The sequence below is a fragment of the Cimex lectularius genome, unplaced genomic scaffold, assembly GCF_000648675.2.
Source record: "Cimex lectularius strain Harlan isolate CLEC.00 unplaced genomic scaffold, Clec_2.1 scaffold165, whole genome shotgun sequence".
In the NCBI taxonomy this organism is placed as follows: Eukaryota; Metazoa; Arthropoda; class Insecta; order Hemiptera; family Cimicidae; genus Cimex; species Cimex lectularius.
In genome coordinates, this window is record NW_019392863.1 from 66,984 (window position 1) to 87,910 (window position 20,927).

General features: G+C 35.6%; 1 protein-coding gene across 1 annotated transcript in view; it reads left to right on the forward strand.

Moving 5' to 3' along the window:
• Positions 1 to 19,917, forward strand: part of LOC112127621 (atrial natriuretic peptide receptor 3) — a 71,784-nt gene extending 51,867 nt beyond the window's left edge. The window contains exons 4-5 of the mRNA XM_024228829.1: positions 12,712 to 12,886; positions 19,447 to 19,917. Coding sequence (XP_024084597.1) covers positions 12,712 to 12,886; positions 19,447 to 19,666 — 395 coding nt within the window. The 3' untranslated portion in view covers positions 19,667 to 19,917. The remainder of the gene's footprint in view (positions 1 to 12,711; positions 12,887 to 19,446) is intronic.
• Positions 19,918 to 20,927: the final 1,010 nt, after the last annotated feature.

Consider the following 20,927-nt stretch of genomic DNA (forward strand, 5'->3'; position numbering starts at 1 on the left):
TAAACATTCTTTTTACATTTCGTTCGTGTCCCAAATTTATGCGGAATATTTGCGCAGTTGTCTAATTTTAATTTTTCCGCTATCGTCATTTTTGATATCGGTATTATTGACGCTGGAATTCCGTTGATTGAAATCTCATAACTGCAAAGAGTGAATGAAGACTTTTGAGTAATCATCATCATATCACTCAGAACATACGTTTTAACATATAAAACAATCTTAACATTCCACACACCAAATATTTCTACCTAGTCTAATTCATCAACAATTTGGCTTTCCTTTCCCTAATTATCCCCGTCTATATAATCCTGAAAGGATAATCTGGCCAAACTATTACCCACTTTTTCCCATGTTGGCTCCTTTCACTTCAAAGCAGCCGACTTCTCATATAAAAAAAGTCTTTCTATCTCGGCTTCCTTCGCCACCCCTTCAAAATCCAACGTATGTAGACATAAAACAGCAATATATCACTGGCACTCTCAACACGACACACAAGAATGGCACATTTACAGTACAATTATTGAGTAAAAATAGTTTGATTGAATATAACATTTTCTAGCACTGTAAAAAAAATGTTATTTCACTTCCTACATGTTTTGTAAAATTTAAACAATGTTAGTAAATTCCAGGCCCTGAAGATGATCTCAATAAAGATCGAAACGTTGGCACGATAAAGAAAATGTTATTCTAAAAACTACGTCACACCAGACCGCATCTCACTCACGAACTTCAAATAATTTTTTAAACTAAACTTTTGAGTACATACAGTCGTAACACTATATAACTTTTGAGCTATCGGTCCGGTGAAAATAGGTAAAACTACAAATTACAGTTGCTTGGTATAAGTTGTGACAATCAAATCAACAAATTATTTAAAATGTTTACAAAAAAACCTTTGATAGCAAAGGATCATATTACTATATTGCATAAGTTTCTGAATATGATGAAGGCCAATAAGTAGGAAGAGGCAAACATCGGACATTTCAATTTTTACTGGATAAAAGGAAAACGGAAAGTTGGCATTTAATTAGAATCGAAAACTATATAAATATATTTAACTACTATATCTACTATATAGGTATATTTATGACTAAGTGTCTTTATTATTAGCTATTAGATTTTGTTCTTGTGTGGCCGTACTCTCCACTAATAAGCATGTTTCTTCCTCATGCCACTTTGTCTTTTTAGTCTTATCGTTATTTAGTTTTTAAAATATAATAAACATGTTTATATGGTTAAAGAACGTTTTATGCTAAAATTAATGTTAAACATGTGAAAATACTTCAGCAAGAGGCAAGCTCTTTCAGGGATGTAAGTGCGCGAGACAGCGTTATGTTCTATCTACCTTTTGGGCTGTGGGTCTGGTAAAAACAAGTAACGCTACCAAAACAGAATCAATAGCTTATTGAAAATGTTTACAAAAAACACTTGATGACAAAAAACCATAAAATGGTTGTAGTATACAGTTTTGAAAACGACTAAGGCACATAAGCAGGGAGATGCGAGTCTCTCGTCAAGGATGTAAATAGCGCTACTCAACATTTCACCCAAATGTTGCTTTTTCTCTTTCTTTTTGTAAACCACTTTTTGGTCATTAATAAATCTGACGATAAAATTTGAAAATACCCGCCAGGTGTTATGAACCGTAACAAAAGAGGGAAGGGAGAAGAAAAGAGTAGAAGCCCCAGATGGGATCGAGCTTTCGAGAGGACAATTTGTCTGCAAGCCGAAAATTAAAAAGGGAAAACAGAAGAATAAGAAGAAGCAAAAGAAGAAAAGAGGAGCCAACAATATTTGCCTCCCAAAACAAACGGTTTTTTTGTTTTATGCGTGTAGTGTATTGTACAGGAGGCAGATTAGTTTATTATTTTTATTGTAAAATTACAATAGACACTGAGCTAGCTCGATTTCATTTTTAAAGTGTTATTTTTATTTGTTTGGTTTTTTCCAATTTTATATTATTGGCAAGGTTTTAATTAAATTTTTTTAGAATAAATTGTTAGTTTTTCCTTTTTTCATAATCAGCTGGTTGGACCGTAAGGTTGTTTTCGCAAAAGCTCCCAAAAAAGTTCAGATTTAGTGCCGATCCAATTGACAAACTCATAAAAAAATTTGCACTCCGAGCAAGCCATTAGAACCGTGCTACTTTTTCTTAAGAGTTATTGACGCCTATTCAAGGAATAATTAAGACGCAGTAAGTAAAAGTGTATGTTAATAGACCTTTCGGCCGAAAAGAAAAACCTTCCTGTACAGGCCGGGTTATCAGCACATCTATTGTCGGCTCGATCTGTTATTAATCACAGACGTAAACAGTTCCGACACAGCGCGCCTTTTTTTATTTATATCTATTTATCTTTTTATTTTCTCCTTCTTTTGTGTTGCTCTTGATTCGTCGCAACAATAAATGGGAATAAAAAGAGGGTTGAATACTACGTGAAGTCATGAGCGATCGAACTTGTATAATAAGCTCCACAGACAACGAATCGACAATTTCAATAGCCTCGACCAAGAGGAGAATGAGTACGCCTAGCAATTTGCCCGAAAAATGGAAAAAGGCTCGGGACTCTACTCGCTTGACCAGAGGTTCGACCAATCACGAGATCGCCATGACCGCAAAAACACTGAACGTCCAGACACCAATAATGGCAAACAACCGAATTCCTGGTCCAAGCTCCGATAAAGGAACGTCAGTCGTTATTGCCGCTGCACCGGGAGTGCTTACCAACAACCCATTCGCTCCATTAAGTGTCCCAGATGACATGGAAACATCTTCAACCCCAGAAGTCCGCACACACAAACCACCCCCCCCCCCATATATGTGAAAAACACTGAAAACTTTGCTATGATGTGCAGTGCATTATCGCAACTAGTCGAGAAAGACAAATTCATCACAAAAGCGCGAATCACCGATCTCATCATTAACGCCAAAACAGTCGACAGTTAGAGGCATAATTAAGTACCTCATGCAACGTAACGCAGGTTATCACACTTTCCAGTTAGAAGAAGAAAGAGCCTACAGAGTGGTAATCCGGAATCTGCACCAGAGTGTCCCGCCTCAATTGATAAAAGAGGAATTAACCGAACTTTGGCAATTCATGTCGAGAGACGTGGTTGTGGAAGTCCTTCAACCTGATGATGAGCTAAAAGGCTCGAAATCCGGATCGTTGCAAAACAGCTTACTGTGAGTAGGAACTATCCTTTTAAAAAGTATTAACTGAACTGGGCCACAACTTAAGGAATGTTACACGAGTAATTCATCCAGCCACTAAACAGACGCTACCATTATTCTTTGTGGACCTACACCCCAGTACGAACAACAAAGACGTCTTCAACATTACAACTCTTTGCTATTCAAAAATAAAAGTGGAAGAACCTCACAAACAACGTTTAATTGTCCAATGCAAACGCTGCCAAGAATATGGACACACCATATCCTACTGTCAGTACAGACCCAAATGTGTGAAATGTGCTGGAGAGAAGAAACTTGACACGCCAGCCACCTGTGCATTATGCAACGGACAACATCTAGCCAATTACAAAGGTTGTATTATCCACAAAGAACTCCAGCGTCCAAGGAAGTCACCACCCGTCTACGAACATCCATCAGCCTAGCAGAAAACTACGCAGCCCACCTCTCGTCCAACCTCAGTCAAACGTAGCTCCCACAGGAGATATCACCAATCTATTAAATTTCTTCCTCAATGACTTCAAATCACTAATCACACCCCTTCTAACTCTCCTTACCACAGTAGTAAACAACCTCCTTCCTAATCATCACCCGTAATTGTCCCAACCCAAAACTCACTTACCATCCTCCTCTGGAACGCGAACGGACTGACTAAAAGAAGACAGGAACTTGAGATACTTCTCCACGAAAAACGAATTGACGTTATATTGATTTCAGAAACTCAAAAAAATCAAAAATTTTCATCTCAAACTACTTAACATACGTGACTACCATCCTGATGGGACTGGACATGGTGGAACTGCAGTATTGGTTCACAATTCCTTATCCCATTTTCAAACACCACTCAATTCAACACCCTTCCTCCAGGTAACCGCGATCACTCTACTGACGGAGCCATTTTCATACACCATCTCAGCAGTCTACAGCCCACCCAACCAGATCGTTCAAGAAAACCACTTTATATCTCTCTCTTTAATCCTCGGACGTCGATTTATCTGCGGTGGCCATTTTAACGCTAAAAATCCTAGCTGAAGCAGCCGTGTGGCAAACCCAAGAGGCGACTCCTTCACAATGCCATTTCTCGAACCAATTTTTCCATCCTAGCACCTTCCCAACCCACCGACTGGCCAACGTCCCCAAGAAAAAGACCTGACCTGCTTGACTTCTTTGTTTGCTCCAACATTTCATCTCTATACTCCGACAACTACACCCTAGACGTCCTCTCCTCCGACCCCCGTTGTCCTCACTTTAGACATACAACCTAAACTCAACCCACTTCGACCATTCCTGATCAACAGACCAATAGTTTGGAACTATTTTCGAGAAACACTTGAACAAAAACTGAACCTAAATACTCCCCTCAAAACCGCTCAGCAACTAGACGACAACGTAGAACAGTTGACTAATTCAATACAGCAGAGCATGTGGGACTCCACAATATACATTAGGACAAAAAGTACTGCAACTCGACCACACAATTTACCCCTCCAACTAAGACACCTTATATCCCTCAAGCGCCGAGCAAGAGCTCGATGGCATCACACTCGATACCCCTCCGACAAAAGACTTTGTAATCGTTTCACTAAACATTTATCCAACGATCTGCAAAATTAACTAAACATCCAATACTCGACTTCTACCCAATCACTAACTACTGACGACAATTCACTATGGACTGCTACAAGAAAAATCCTCAAACATAAAAACACATCTCTTCCTCTTCAACGGGCAGATGGAACTTGGGCCAAATCCGAAGAGGACAAAGGCCAATTCCTAGCCCAACACCTTTCTGAAAAAATCCGTAACGAACTTGACGAACCATTACCTCTCTCCCTCCCTCCAAAACCTTTCTCTCCTAAAGAAGTCAAGCAGGCCATCCTAAACCTTTACAAAAAGAAATGCCTAGGTTACGACCTAATCACTCCCATCATCCTATCCCAACTACCTAAAAAAGCCATTATCTTTACAACCTACCTATTCAACGCTGTCCTACGTACAACCCATTTCCCCACCTGTTGGAAATTTTCTTCCATCAGGATGCTCCCAAAACCTAAGAAACCAAATCACCTTCCTAGCTCCTACCGACCCATCAGTCTTTTGCCCATTATTGGCAAAATACTGGAAAAGCTCCTATTGAACCGCAGGAAAATCCTACAAACACAATTCCCCATCACCAATTCGGCTTTCGGAATTGCCACTCAACTGTACAACAAGCACATCGCATAATCCACGTTATTTCAACATCCCTTGAGCTAAAACAGTATTGTCCGGGTGTGTTCTTGGATATACACCAAGCCTTTGACCGAGTATGGCACTCGGTGCTGCTGTGGAAGCTCAAGAACATCCTACCAGCAACCTATTACCTTATCCTAAAATCCTATCTTAACGATCGTTACTTCCAAGTATCCCACAAAAATTCATTGTTTCCAATCCATCCTATTCTTGCAGGTGTCCCACAGGGCAGCGTGCTCGCTCCTTTCCATTATTCAATTTATACCTCCGACCTACCTACGCAACCTAACACTATCACCTTCACCTTTGCCGATGATGCCGCAATCCTTTCTCCTGATAAAGATCCTGTCACTGCTTCCCGTAATCTTCAAAATCATCTAAACATCCTAGAATGCTGGCTCCGTCGGTGGAGAATCAAGATCAACGAAACCAAATCAACAAACATAATATTTACACTAAACAAGACTCCCACCAGTATACCTCAACAACGTTCCCATCCCAATTGCGAACCATGTACGATACCTCGGACTCTACCTGGACAAACGACTGACGTGGAACCCCCATACACAACTTAAGTGCACAGACTGTAATATATGATTTTTCATGGCCAAACGACTACTCGACAGACGATCAAAACTCTCACTAACATACAAAAGAAAACTTTACATTGCCCTCCTGGCCTCCATTTGGACATACGGACTTGAAATTTACGGGACTGGTAAGCGTTCCAACCTCAATCGAATCCAATCCCTTCAATCTAAAATCCTCAGAAAAATAGTACACGCCCCTTTCTATGTATCCAATCACACCGTCCATACCGACCTAAATGTCCCTTTTGTTACCGAGCTAGCCCAATCCCGCTACAAAACGTTCCATTCCAAACTACTCCATCATCCGAACCCTTTAGTCAAAAACCTGTCAACCACATTACCTAATAATCCCAACAGAAGACTGAAGCGTCGGAGGCCCCGCGACAACCTTAACAATTGACATCGGTCTCCTACGATGGAGTACATCTTGCTCATCGTATTGATTTACTAACGGCTACCATCACTGGATGGTAATTGTTCAAGCTCTCACGCTACCGTTAATATGTTTATATGTAAATATTATCTGTTTTACTTGTTGCGTCGAAGAATGCAGTTGTAAAAAACAAATAAAAAGTTTTTAAAAAAAAGTTTTTTCCAAAAGGCAATTAATATAATTTGACCACTGGTTCTTTTTTTCTTTTAAATTCTTTCTTTCAGTTTTAAACCTATTTCTACATGGAGAGATCCACGGGAGCTAAGGCCATAGATTCTATAATCTATGCAGCTATAAATTTTTGAAGAATATTCATTACCATTCATTGGAGAAATGAAGACTTTTGAGTGCCATTTCGTTTTTCTCCAAGAACTGACCGAAATTATATCTAACTTTTGGACTGTGGGTTCGGTGAAAATAAGTAAACCTACCAAAATAGTCGTCTTAATAAATTTATTTAAAATTTAATAGTTTATTTAAAATGTTTACAACAAAGAAGGCAAAAGACCATGCAATGATCATATTGTGTAGGTTTCTGAAAACTACCTAGGCCCATAAACGCAGAAAGGCGAATCTCTTGCCAGAGATGTTATTAGGGGAGACATGTCACCTGTAAGAAATTTAAATATTTCCATTTTTTAACGTTGACCTTTTTAGTCAATAACAGGCCTTGAATCTATGCTGCTATAAGTTGTTCATATTTCTATTCATTAGACATATTTACGTTTCTGAAAATGACCTAAGCCCATAAGTAAGGAGGGGCTAGACGCAGAACCTTTCAATTATTTCTGAACACATGCGAAACACTAACTTTACTTTTAATTACGAAAATTAATCTATGAATTTATTGAAAAGTTTCTTTATCATTGTCTATTAAACTATGTTTTTCTGTTGGCTGTTTATTCTTATCTTATAAGAATATTTCACGATTACAAATTGATTATTATGTTCTAGTTGATTGAATATAATTAACGTGTTTTTATACTTAAAAAACGTTTCCAAAATTAATGTTAAACATGTGAAAATACTAAAGGCGTCTCCTGTCAGGGATGTAAGTAGGGAGAAGCAATTTCACCAGTAAAAACTAAAAGGATGAAACCATTTTCGTTATGAGCAAAAACACAAAATATAGTTGATTATGACGATAAACTTTTTATAAAGCAATTTTATTTTAAATAATTACAAACAAAACACTTAATGTCAAAAACCCATAGATAGCAAATAAGTAACAACAAAAATTTCTAGAAGATCTAGGCCCATAAGTAGGGAGAGGCGAGACGAAAAATCTCTTTAATCTAGTCTTTAGGTATATTATTATTTTGTATAATGTAAGGCATAAGGGCATGGCACTCTCAGGCATAATTCCTCCTGTGAAAAACCAAATATTGCCTTTTTTCATTTTTTCTTTCTTTTTTTTAAAGGCAGTGACCTTATTGGTCTTTAAAAAACCGTGAGTCAAGAACCCGCAGGCCATGAGCAGCGGCGACCCCCATGTGGTCTTGGCTTGTTTAATATAATTGCCAAAAATACCCAATTTCCAGATTTTCCACACTATTATTGAATAATAAAACATTCTTTTTGTACTTTTTACAACTACACCATGCTAGTAGTCCTTTCAGAAAATATGTTATTAACCAAAAAATTCAGATCAATATCAGGGGGTATAAGCAGGGTGAGAAGTGTTGTAGCAATATTGCCTTATATATGTCACCTCTCCGTGGAAAATTAAGAATTCCTAATCGTGCTGTGGCCCTACAAGTAACATATTACTTGCCCCAGAGGTTTTAAAGGAACAGTATTAATTTTATACTTACTCGTTAGTATGTTTTAAAATGAAAATATTGATTAGTATAATTGCCACAATTAGTGCCTCCAAATAATAATAATAATAATATATGAAATAGTATTTTAATTATTTATTTAATTTAATGTTTATTGGAAAAGAAATCAAAACAATAATTTAATTTTTTATCATTTTTTTTATTAATTGTTTTTACTTTACAATGAAATTATTAATACTTAATATAAATTTCACCTGTATAAAATAAAATATAACTCAAAAGAAAATAAATTTATTTAATTAATAACCAGCCATAAATGTAAAATGGAAAATAAGGAAAACAGATCTAAATACCTTATGAAACGACAACCATTCTTCTAGGGCGTAGGGGAGAGAATGAGTTATCTAGCTTTCTGACCCTCTGTCCCATTGTGCTCCATCCAGGTTGTTTTTGTTTTAATTTTCGAATTAATTTCCCTATTAGTTACTTAAATTTAATTACATTTGTTCTAATTTTATTTTTTACACCTTTTTATTTATTTAGTATTTAATTATTCAATATTATTATATTACTAATTTATTATCATTTTTATGTATTCCATTGTTTTGAAGCAACTCTCTATAATGAAAGATGTTACAAAACTCGTACGACTTAAGGGGGCGACAGCATTTTAGGTGAAAATGGATGAACTAGGTTTTCATAGGTTCTAAGTTTAGTGATTTATATGGTATTATATTATGTGATAATTATTTAATAGAATGTAAAGTTTAAATAGATGAAGGTGATGCTGTTGAATCTTATATCTTGAAGACTTGATTTGAGTCTTTGAGTTGGTTTTCCATTGTTTCTTCCCGGGCATAGGCATTGCTGTATGAAGTTGAACCCCACGTTTCCTCTGGGTTATAGAAGATCTCGTTTAGGATATTAATCGTTTAACGTATCCTCTGGGTTGTATTGGGTTGTCCGGAAAATAATGCAGGATTTTAAGTTTTCATTAAAAAAAATCTATATAAAATATTCTGTTTACGTTTACAGGATTACTCATTTGTATNTTTGATTAAAGAACATTGCTTTAAAGTAACTAGTTTCTTTTTTTTTGTTTAATACCAAAATCCTGCATTATTTTCCGGACAACCCAATAGAAGATCCAGTTTATGATGTTGATTGTCCGACGTAACCTCTGAGCTGTTGATTTTCTAAGCTTCTTGAATGGTGTAGGCACTCCAGTTGGGATGTTGAACCTCCGACCTTCTCTGGGCAGTAGCTTGTCCGTTAAGTTGATCGTCTAACTTTTCCACTGGGCTTGATTTTGCACGCTTCCAGAATGTTGATTTAGCCAGAAGGTAGTAATAACACTAGTTTTGCTAGTGTAATTTCGTAGACGGTCCGAAAGAACTGATAGACTGTCCAAGTAGTATCCAGTTGTCAACGATATGATATTTGAGATCAGGGATGATAGGAACAGAAAGGTAATAATCCAAATAATAATAATGTGCGGTTTTAACCGACGGAGGACCACCCGAATGTAATCGGGAGGCGTGGAAAAAATATAAAATAAAATAAAACAGTTTTAAAATAAAAAATGATTGAAATATAAAATAAAGAAATGAAATAATAAAGACTCACCAAGCTGATGTTGTGGCGAATGATAAAGGTGGATAGGAAATAGAAGGATCCAGGAGCGATGAAAAATAGGGTATTTGGGGAGGACGGCCCACTTACAAGTATTTACCAGCAACTCCGGCGTTTTGGCGAGGTGTAAAATCAATCAAGAAAAAATTCCAAGCGTTGCTAGAAGAGATTTTACAGAAAGCGGTCTGTAGAAAAGCGTTTGCGGGTTCACACAAAAAATAGAAAAAATGGAAAGCGGAGCGTGCTGAAACGAACCAGGCTCCATAAAAGCGACTGATGTGTGGTACCCGGAGTGGGGCGGCCAATCCTTTAGACCGGCTTCCCGGTATAGGATAATAAGTAAATAATAAACAAAATAGGCGGTTCTTTAAAATAAAAATGAAAATCCGAACAAATAATATATGATAGACATCACAATTAATAGTATTTTAATTGTTTATTTTATTTAATTTTTATTGGAAAAGAAATCAAAATAATAATTTAATTTTTTATAATCTTTTTATTAATTGTTCTTACCTTACAATGTCATTCAACATTATATTATTACTAATTTATTATCATTTTTAATGTATTCCATATTTTTGGAGCATCTCTTTGTTAGGGATGTTACATATGTCACGTTCAGATTTAAATGAACCGCCATGCCCCTCCACAATCCAACAGTAAAAGGAGTAGGGGCCAAGAAAGGGCTATTTTTTCCAAGTCCTAGGACATATCCCTTTCTGGCTTGTGTGGGTAAACAGCTATTGTTGGTAAAAAGAAAAATTTGGTGTGCACACTATTCAAGTGAGTTAATTTTTATTACTTTGACGTCAAAATAAAAAATAATAATTGTAATTTAGCTTTAAAAGGGTATATATTTTTATTTAAAATAATAAAAGAAATAATATTTCATTTTAAAAGTTGTTAAATATTTTAATTGTATTTTCTAATTTGGTGGTCAAAATTTTAATAATAATAATAATAATAAATAATAATAATTTCTTTACCTTTCTTTATGGAACTATAAAACGATAATCAAATTCCATTTTAAAATTAAGGTTTGTAGATTTGAGATAGGTTTGTTATAGGATAAAAGGATTATTTAAATTAAAAATAATAATATATTGTCATTTTATGTGAAAATAAATTGTAATTAAAGATTCAAATTTAACAAACATTTGGAGTCGTATTTACTTTGGTTTAAATGAAATATAAAAGGTGCCTAATCGATAAATGAAATAATTGTAGTCAGGTTCGATCGTAAAAAACCTCTGGGACCTTGTTTTCGGTTTTCCGAATTCAGGGTTGGTCCCAACAAAAAAGAAGAAGAAACACGCTATATCACACATATATTACGGTCAAATCGTAATATTGTGCTTGTAAAAACATCATTCATTCAACGTCAAAGCCCTACTACAATGGGCAAATATCGGTCGTCCCGTTTCTCTGACCAATCATGTAGGTCTGAATTTGGCGGGATATTCCGAGTTTTCTAAAGGTAGAGGCTTAAGGTGACATTGTCGCTGATAAACCGCGAATGGTACAAATATTAAGCCTGTCTTAAACCTTTGAATAATTCAGAATCACTTACCTGAAAGTCGGCGATTTGATCGAGGCTCATTTTGAATGCTGGTAGATTTTGGTAAAGCTGCAAAACCAATATATGCTTGGGCCAAATTTGTAGATCCTGAAAAATGGCGGACATCAAAATTGTTGTTAAAATCGTTCAATATTTAGACTAAATTTTGTCTAATGGTAAAAGTGTCGGTATTTCAGGCAAGTAGGTTGTTTTCCAAGCAATGGAATAAAACGAATATGATCACAACTCAATTTCAATACAACAATTGCTAAATTTTGTTCTATTCTGTTGTTAAATAAGTAGCACATTAAATTAATCATTTATGTTTGCAATTGGCTCTCCACAGTCTTAAGTGTTTGTACTAAGTAGGATGATTTCTAAGAACTATAAAACCAATGTGTTTACAATTCTATTTCAAATAAAAAAATTGCTCACTTTTGTCATATTCTGTTGATAAATAAGTAAAATATATAAGAGCAATTTTTTTTTAAGAGGAGCTTTCAAAAACATAGTTGTTTGGGACAACTGATGAATAATTTTGTTAAGGAGAGAAGAGAGCGTGTTTGCCCCGACTAGACATGGCAGCAAACATAATTGATTGTAGATCAAGGTGTACTTGTTTATTAATTGTGCAATAAATAACATAAAATTTTCTTTGACTTTATTTTAAAATACTGACAAACATTACAGCAAACGGACAATTGAAGTACTGCTGTCAAACGATACTGCAAGTTTTAAATTAACCTTTATGCTCGACTGTTGGCTTAGATGTAACGAGGCTTAACTGAGCGCTATCTAACCGCGTATTCAGTGAGTTAGATTAACTATTTTAAGTTTCTATCTTAAACTCGCGGTCTGTTTAAATGCAAGGGTACCAGACAAGTAGAATCGAGTAAGTGGCTTCTTTTCTGTGACAATTGTTATTTTTTTAATAATACGGAGAAGTGAAACAAAGTTAATATTACAGGGTTTTTTCGAGAAGGGTACGTGTTTTATATGTAAAAGCTGTTGATTGTAAATAGTAATTTAAAATATACAACATTTAAAAAGAAAATTGACATTGAAAAGTGGCTATCTGACCTTCAACTGAGTCAAACTTACAATCAAGAAACTGAAAGAGAATGTTTCAATAAATAAAAATATGATGGTTTTTTAAGTTTCAAATAAAATTTAATCGCTTGTAAATGTGTGTATCTTAACGTTTTAAACTCCAATGCAATCTGACACGCCATTACAAAAAGAAAATGATTTAAAAATGATTTTTGTGTGTGATTTGTGAATTATTTATGTTTCAGCTCAAGTGGCTCGTGTCATAAAGTTCTGGTCGATTCCAATGATATCCACGGGAGGTCTCACATTCGACTTCTCCAAACCCAAGACTGAGCCCGAAACCGAATTCTTCCTACTCGTACGTCTCGGTATGCTCGATTTCTTGAAGATGTCGCTTGCATTAGTGTCCATTTTCGAAAGGTATGTTTCCCTAGTAGAATGCAAGTAAATTTAGTCGATGATACAGACACACACTATCAAGCTGCAAAAACTATCAACGAATCCTTATTTTAGTTTGTTAATATAATCATAAAAACTTAAATATTGAAATGCAAAAGCAACTTGACCAATACGTACCATTTCGTACATTGTGCTAAATTAAAAACTGATATTTGCGCGTTTTCTAGTTAATTATTAAAAACTGCCAATAGTTTAAAATGCCAAAGTACCGAGTTATTTAATTTGGTACGGACGTGACCCGGCAACATTTTTCTTCGGTGTTGAATGTTCGACCTTGCAAAAAGGAAACAGTGTAAGTAAATAAGCGATATCCGAAGGGGCGAGGTCCGGGTTCGAATTAAAATTCTTGTTCAGTAATGTTTCAGGTTTGACCTTTTGTGAAGTATGTGACTTCCTACAGTATTGTTCTAGAACATTTTTACGTTGAACTAACCAATATTGAAAAAAATACAAAGTGAACCAAAGTCCCAACATTTTTTGGGGGAAGTGCCAGAAATTACAGGTGCGATGGTGGGAATCAAACACACGATTACTGAGTCTGCGAATCCCGAGTCGACGCCCTAACCTCTCGACTGCCGCGGGCCGCTGTAACTTATTATTCACTTTTTAATATTTGACCAAGAAATAAGAGTGCCCGAATTTTGTATATCAAGTCACACCGGAGGCGCATAGTTCCTGATGACCCGCTTGGTACCAACTGCCTACAGCAATAGTGATAGTAGTTTCAGCAAAGCAACATAGCCTGTCACCAGTTGTGTTGATCGTATACCACCTGTGTGGCCCTAGGCTAAGTCGAAGGAGTAAAAACAAAACCCCAGTGGAATTTTGAAGGTACTACATAGTCGACTATGTTTCCAAATTTATCGCCAAAATCGCCAAACATTTTACCAAACTCCTCTCTAAACGTCTGTATTAAGTAATCATGAACGCCATGATCCAAATCTTAAATTTATACTACTAAAACAAGAAATTCGGAATTTTCATTGTTTATAAGTCATCCCGTACGCCAACGAGAAAAAATATGTTGGTATTGAGCTACCAATGAAAGTAGCTAAATAGAATGACTAGTTTTAGGGGCGCCGAAATGACCAAAGAAGTCGATGGCGCCCGAATAGAGCCCAACCTCGGAATCGCTCAGGCACCAAGGTGGGTGACGCCCCCTAATCCATCAGGGAGAGGCCAGAGGCCTCCTAGGAGGTCTCGTAATTATATTTCTATTGGTTTGAATAGTTGATGGGCACAACTCTCCATGGCACAATGAAAGTAGCTCTTACCATAACAAATTGTTAAACTTAATATATAACTGATATTTGGTCAAGCGGACCACGAAATGTTTAAACTTTACTTTAACTTAAACCAAACCATTCAGCAGGTACATAAGAGAATCCTGAGATGCAGTCAATGTACCCTGGTAAGGCAGAAATGAAGACTTCTACGATTACAACAAAAGTTAAAACATAAAAACAGAGGAAGCCTATAAAGCCGCATTAGCCCAGCATCAAAGACCTAAATTCTACGTCACCGTTTCTACGTTAACGCAGTTCACATGAATTAGTGGTGGTGCAATGATTGTGGTGAAGTTGTACATACCTAAAAACGAAAAAAATTACTTGTTAATGGGCAGGAACCCATTGAAAGTAGCACTTTACCAAAATGTCCTAAAGCCTGTGTTGATTTGTCGCATACATCTCTATTCTCTGGTTTTTTAGGATAAAATAGCGAGATACAGTTAATGCATCCTGGTAAGTCTGAAATGATGAACTTCACCGTGAAGTTAAAAATGGAAATTTAATGAAAGGTTTAAAGGCCGTGTCATTGTAGAAACAGATTACTTGTTAGACGTTAAACCAGGCGACTCAAGCCGTCAAGCCACATGACTTTTTGGTCGTGCAGTGATTGGGTGAAGTTGTAAATGACGAAGAACGAAAAAAAACCTTTATTGTGTATATAATATGTTATTTTATTATATATTACTTTTAAAAAATATTATATATTATCTGTGAATAAACAAGATCACAATATTAATGGAGCTCCCCACTTTTGAGGATTGAGGGAAAATTGCTTTTTTGTATCATTTTAAATGAGAAAAGGATGGTGATGGATATGAGAAAATTCTACTTTATACATAGACTTATGATCTGCTAATGTTACCGGAGGTCTTGTCGATCACTTTCAATGTAGAAATTTTTTTAAAGAAAAGCACGGAACTTAAAGTTTACCTCTAGAACAAACATGACCGTATCTTCTCATTCTTTTTTATCCATTGTATGCAAAATAAACATAAGCTTAAGTTGAAGTATCTCTAGAAAATAAAACACTTTTTTTGTGATGAGATCCCGCATTTTCTCGACATATTGAGCAGATAATTTTGATTCTTACATAAATTGTTACACAAAATGTATTTAAAGAACGTACATGGCAGCAATGGCAGAAGGAATGGAATGAATTGAAACAAGATATGAGAAATAAAGCTGATAGTTTTGGGCATCGGGCTTTTTCTTTTCTGGCGAGAAGATAAAAGAGACAATCTTGACTCGTCTGAGAACAGACAGAAAGCCTTGGGTTAGAATGGCTAGAGAATCACCTCCTCTTTGCAAACCAATAGGGAAATTCGATCAGCGTGCATACAATATGATCAGGTCAGACGACAGCACTGCCTAGCCAGTCAATCTTTGAAGGTTCATGGGAAGGATTCCTCGAGTATAGATGATCTGCTGTCTTTTACGAACCACTAAATTACTTAATGTAATTGCGACCACACTAGTCAATTGGATATGGGCGTCTTGCGTAACACTCTAGAAACCTCCGGCCACCACAGACCTCAGATCTAGAGGTACCTGAATGTCTGAATGAATGCAGTCGCATGCGGACCCGTCGGAAGAAAGCGTAATAACAAAGAAATACAGGTTAAGCATTTTTGAATTAATTGCATTGGGGGTGTAGTTGCGTCATCGGGGCACCCGACTATAAAAAAAACACTATCAGTCATGAAAATAATTACAGACAGTGTTTATAACTAAACATTTTAAAAGACAACATGGTTGTAGAATGTTTTACGCGATGATAAAACTTGTGAAAAGTCTCTTTGTCACTATCTTTATGGAAATTTGAACTGTTTAAAGTACTACTTTTTCAAATTCATTATTAATAATTAACTAACAAATAGATTAGCTAAACTAAAAAATAAGCTGGTTATTTAAACAATAATTGAATTGTCATTTTCATGTACCGAAGAAATAAAACGTCATGTAATTAATCTTGATTTGTCTGTTTCGTGCCATCAGGGCTAAATAAGGAAGTCTGTTTTTGTTATCAAAAGAATCGACAAGGTATCCCGAAGTATTTTGGAACGGAACTGAAAGAGGCAAATACATGTGTAGGATTATTCGTAATTTGGAAGGAGGTTGTTGAACAGCAAATCGTCCACCTTGTTTGCATCGTTACGAAAGGTTTTCAATTTGATTTTCTTCCCGTTTGTGAATCTACATAAAAAAATCGGTACTGTCTAACGATAATGGCGAAGTCCCTTACCCTTATTCGTGATTATTTGGGAAAAAAAGGACTTTCTTGTATAAGTACTTTTCATATCATTTTCGTAGAATATTAAGGGTAAAAGGATTTATAAAGAACGACGTTCACAATGATGGCCCCCTTTTTAAACTTTCCATTCGGCTTGTAATAAAGCTTAATTCATATATCCAAAATTAATAATTTTTTATAAGGGCGTTATTAAATTCTGAAGAAAAGTTAAAAGAATTTTGGGTTCTTTATACAAATCGTTGCAATATTTCACTCTCATTTCTTATATAAATTCTACTAAAAAATGCGATCAAAGAAGAAGGAAGTTACCGTTGAAAAGTTTCGAGCTTGCGATAAAAAACAAACAACTTTATTACTTACAGAATACATGGAATGACCACCTTGGAATATTTTATATAACTTTTAAATTAATTAACACTGCCTCGTCATATTTAAGTTATAATTAATCTCTTAATCTGACCGTGGAAAGTCTTCTTACTTCACTGCTTCGTTAGATTTCTTTCCTACTGGCATTGTTTTGTTACTTTCCAAACAAACAGATGAAAAGGTTAATTAATAAGGAACGGTGACAATGGCTCTGAGTATTAGGAGGACTTTATTATTTGGATATTGGAAGGATTAGTGAAGGCCCTTAGTTATAATCCGTTCGTTCAATGTTTCAATACAGTTATCTTTGCTAGTTTGTTTTCAGTCCATATGCTTGATTCTCTTCATATTTCGGAACCCACAATAATCATCTTCCGTGATAATATACAAATTAAAAATATTTTTATTGGAGATATAAGAGTTAATAAGACTATTATTTGCTAGCGGAACTGGATTCTGGGTTCGAAACCCTGCGTAGGCCGTGGTGTTTTAATTGAAATATGAAACATGCATTGTAAAGTGATTTGATAAAAAAAAATTCATACCTCAAGAAGAGATTTATCGCGTCAACCGAGGATCAGAGACTTCTGCGGTAATTTGCAGGTGTGCCACAGGGGCCAATACTTGCTCCGACGTTGTTTTTAATGTTTACTTCTGACGTACCTATGCAGATAACACCCCCTATATTAACAAGTAACCCCTTTTCAATACTTCTCTTATGTTAAAAAATCAATGTAAAAATTGAAAAATGGAGCCATCTTTGAAAGATAAAGTTTAACTACTCAATATATCAAGTCTTTACACTACGCCGCGAGGCTTGTCCAAGTACAAGGACCTGTACCCCAATTCGACAAAGTTATTTATTTAGAATTCGGAGAGTGACATGAATTCTACAAACACGTTTAAAAACAGACCCTTAACAGAGTATTTAAAATGCTTTACTACCTACTGAGCCGATGAAACTTACAATATCAAAACTTTCAACATATACAAAGTTGTACGGGTGTATTATTTACACACATACATATTATTTATATACATAATACATATTATTTACATGCACTGACAGGGAAAAAATTCCACTCACTTCTATTATAACTTGATTTGAAATATATTTATCAAAGGTTCACGTTTTTTAACGATTAATTGAGTTTTTGCCTAGAAGTAAAAACAAAATTTAAATAGCTAAGGAAAATGAAAAAGTAAAAAGACGGAGAGATAAAATTTGTTTTAATTAGATTTGTAATTGACATTTCATTCTCGAGTATTTTCTTCTTCTTCCTGAATTACATCTCGAAGACACCTCGGCATACTTTCTACCAGCCTGAAAATGTCTCTTTGCTGGAGGTTAGCCCATTCTTCACGAAGAGACTTTCGAGATCCTGGAGTGTATCAGGAAGGGATGGACATGTTCTTATTAGTCTTTTGACGTTATCCCATAAATGTTCGATGGGGTTTCAAGTCTGGAGGCCACGCTAAAACCCTGATCTTATGCTGTTGAAGGTGCGTTTGTACTATGCGAGCGACATGTGGAGGGCATTATGGTGCATTAGAATAGTATTGCCGCTGATTTCATCAAGGATTCATGATGTTCCAAAATTTCATCTACATAGCGCGTGGCCGTCAAAGACCCTCCACCAACAACAACCGACTCTGTGCGACTCTCCATAGAAATTCCCGCCCGCACCATCACTGAGCTACGTTGAAAAGGTTGGATCTGGGAAAAATCACAGGTTTCGTAAATTTCATTTCACCTTCTCCACACTCTTTCATGCCTATCTGGAGATCGTAGAACAAATCCACACTCATATGTAAAAAACAGCAGACCAATCGTCTAAAGACCAATAGCTGTGTTTTCGAGCAAATGGGAACCGTGCAACTTTGTGTGTTTTGGTCAATTCTGGTCCTCTTACGGGACGGAAAGCCATCATCCATACTGATCCAATCTTCTTCGAGCAGTGCGTTCAGAAATTTGGACACTTTGAACTTCCTGGAGCTGATGAATCGCTTAAACAACAGTAAGGATCCAGTTTCGCTAAAAACTCAAAGTCCAAAAACAGTTATCCTGTTACACCAGAACTGGGCCTTTGATTGTAGAACCCAGTTTCTCGAAAACGTCTAACGGCGTCTAGCAGAGTTTCGAAGGGAACTCCGATGGCAATAGCCGCATACCTGGTGGAAAGTACATCATCAATCAATAAGTGTCACACCACGAGCAACATCCTCAGCACTAAGTGGCATTTTTCAATTTTAAAAAAAAGTTTGCAATTAAGAAAACAAAGATGAAAACTAAACAGTTTATTGTTTCAGAATCAAATGGGACTGAATAAATATTTTAAATTTCGTAAAAAGTAAAGATTGAAAAATCATTTATCCTTATTTTGGATTAAGTATTAACTTGTTTACCTCTAATTGATATTCCTAATTTAAAACGTAGCACAAACAAATATTTATTGGTAAAAAGAATGAGACGAATTAAGGGCAGTATTTTCTTTTCGAAAAAATGAAGAAAAAAAATCAATTGGCTGGAATTTTTTGCCTGTCAGTGTATATGAAAGGATTTGCTCCGGATTGGAAAACATTGTAACTGTCCTAAAGTTAATTGAACATTCCAGGTACGGATGGCATCGAGTGCTTCTTGTGTACGAGAAGGACGGCTGCATGTGGCTCGCTGGAAAGTGGACATGCAAGCTCATGATGGAAACGCTCGTAGAACTTTTCAAGACGAAGGAAATCGTGTTCGACGCCATCGACATCAGTCGACACCGGGATATACCTCTTTACGAGATCCTCAATAGAGAAAACCTGAATTATTCAAGTAAGCCATACTGGTAGCCGGGTGTCATCACCCGAGAATAATGAGAGATCATATTTTGTCTAGATTAAAGAGCAAGATAATGTTATGTATGTTGACATGTTAGTTATATTTGTACAACCGCATTAAGCCTAGTTGAAGTAACCTAGCTTTGTCCTGTGTGCATGCGCTTGAAAACCCACCTACCTTAAAGTGCCCAATTGAATATTTAATTATGTAAACTTATTTTTTTAAAGCACCGTAATGCCGATTTGATAATTTTAATTAAAAAATTTGTGGAGTTTTTATTTTCCAGATTGTAAATCGAGGATGGACAAGGAAGCTAATACACACCAACAGACATTTGGTAAGTTAAATTAAAATTACATCAATATTAAATTTATTTATACGATTAAATAAATTAAAGCATGAAAGAAATGTTATATCATACTACGACCACCCCCTACGCTAAAATGCATATTAAAACGAGTTAAAATATAAATAAATAAAAATACCAAGAGGTAAATACACTTTCATTTTCGTTATATACAAAAGATCTATAGGTAGATTGTGTTGATAAAATAAGCTAAAATTTATTTAACTTAAAAAATGTAATAAATTTAATCGATCAGTTGGTAAAGAATGTGTTTATAACGTCCGCCCACTCTTTTCATACAGACCTTATCAACTAGATTTCTCTTATCAAAAAGTTTATATTGCTTATGGGTTAAAAAAATTTATTGACAAAAATTAATTTAGAAATTTAAACGAAAATAGCACCGCGGCGTTAAGGATATGAAAAGAAAAAAATGTGGGGAATATAAACAAAATACACATGAAACGAATAGACACTAATTTGGAGATAACATGAAGCCGTATTTTTTCTTAGTTATTGCATGGGAGTTAACAACATGTATTCTCCTCTAGACAATCGACATTGATCTCTTGTTAACCGTCCACCTTTTGAAAGTGATATTTTACTGGAGCATGTCCAGTAAATTTACATGTTAGGGTTTTTTATTTCTTTCTTTTGAGTAGGATTTCCTCTTTTTCCTATTATATTATTTTCGCGAGAAGACTTTTTTATTGCCTCATGCCTGACTTGCGTTCCCAGTATTTTTGGTGTTCTTTAGTAATCCAAGAAACTAATTCCTTTTTTAATATGGTTTGTACAATAAAATATATTTAGGTCTATGTGTCATGTAGAGGTTTCCTTTTTAAGCAAATAGTCTACTGCATCTTTGCCCGAAATTTCCTTATAACCTGGAACCAACATATCGTCTGGCTATTTGTTGATGACAG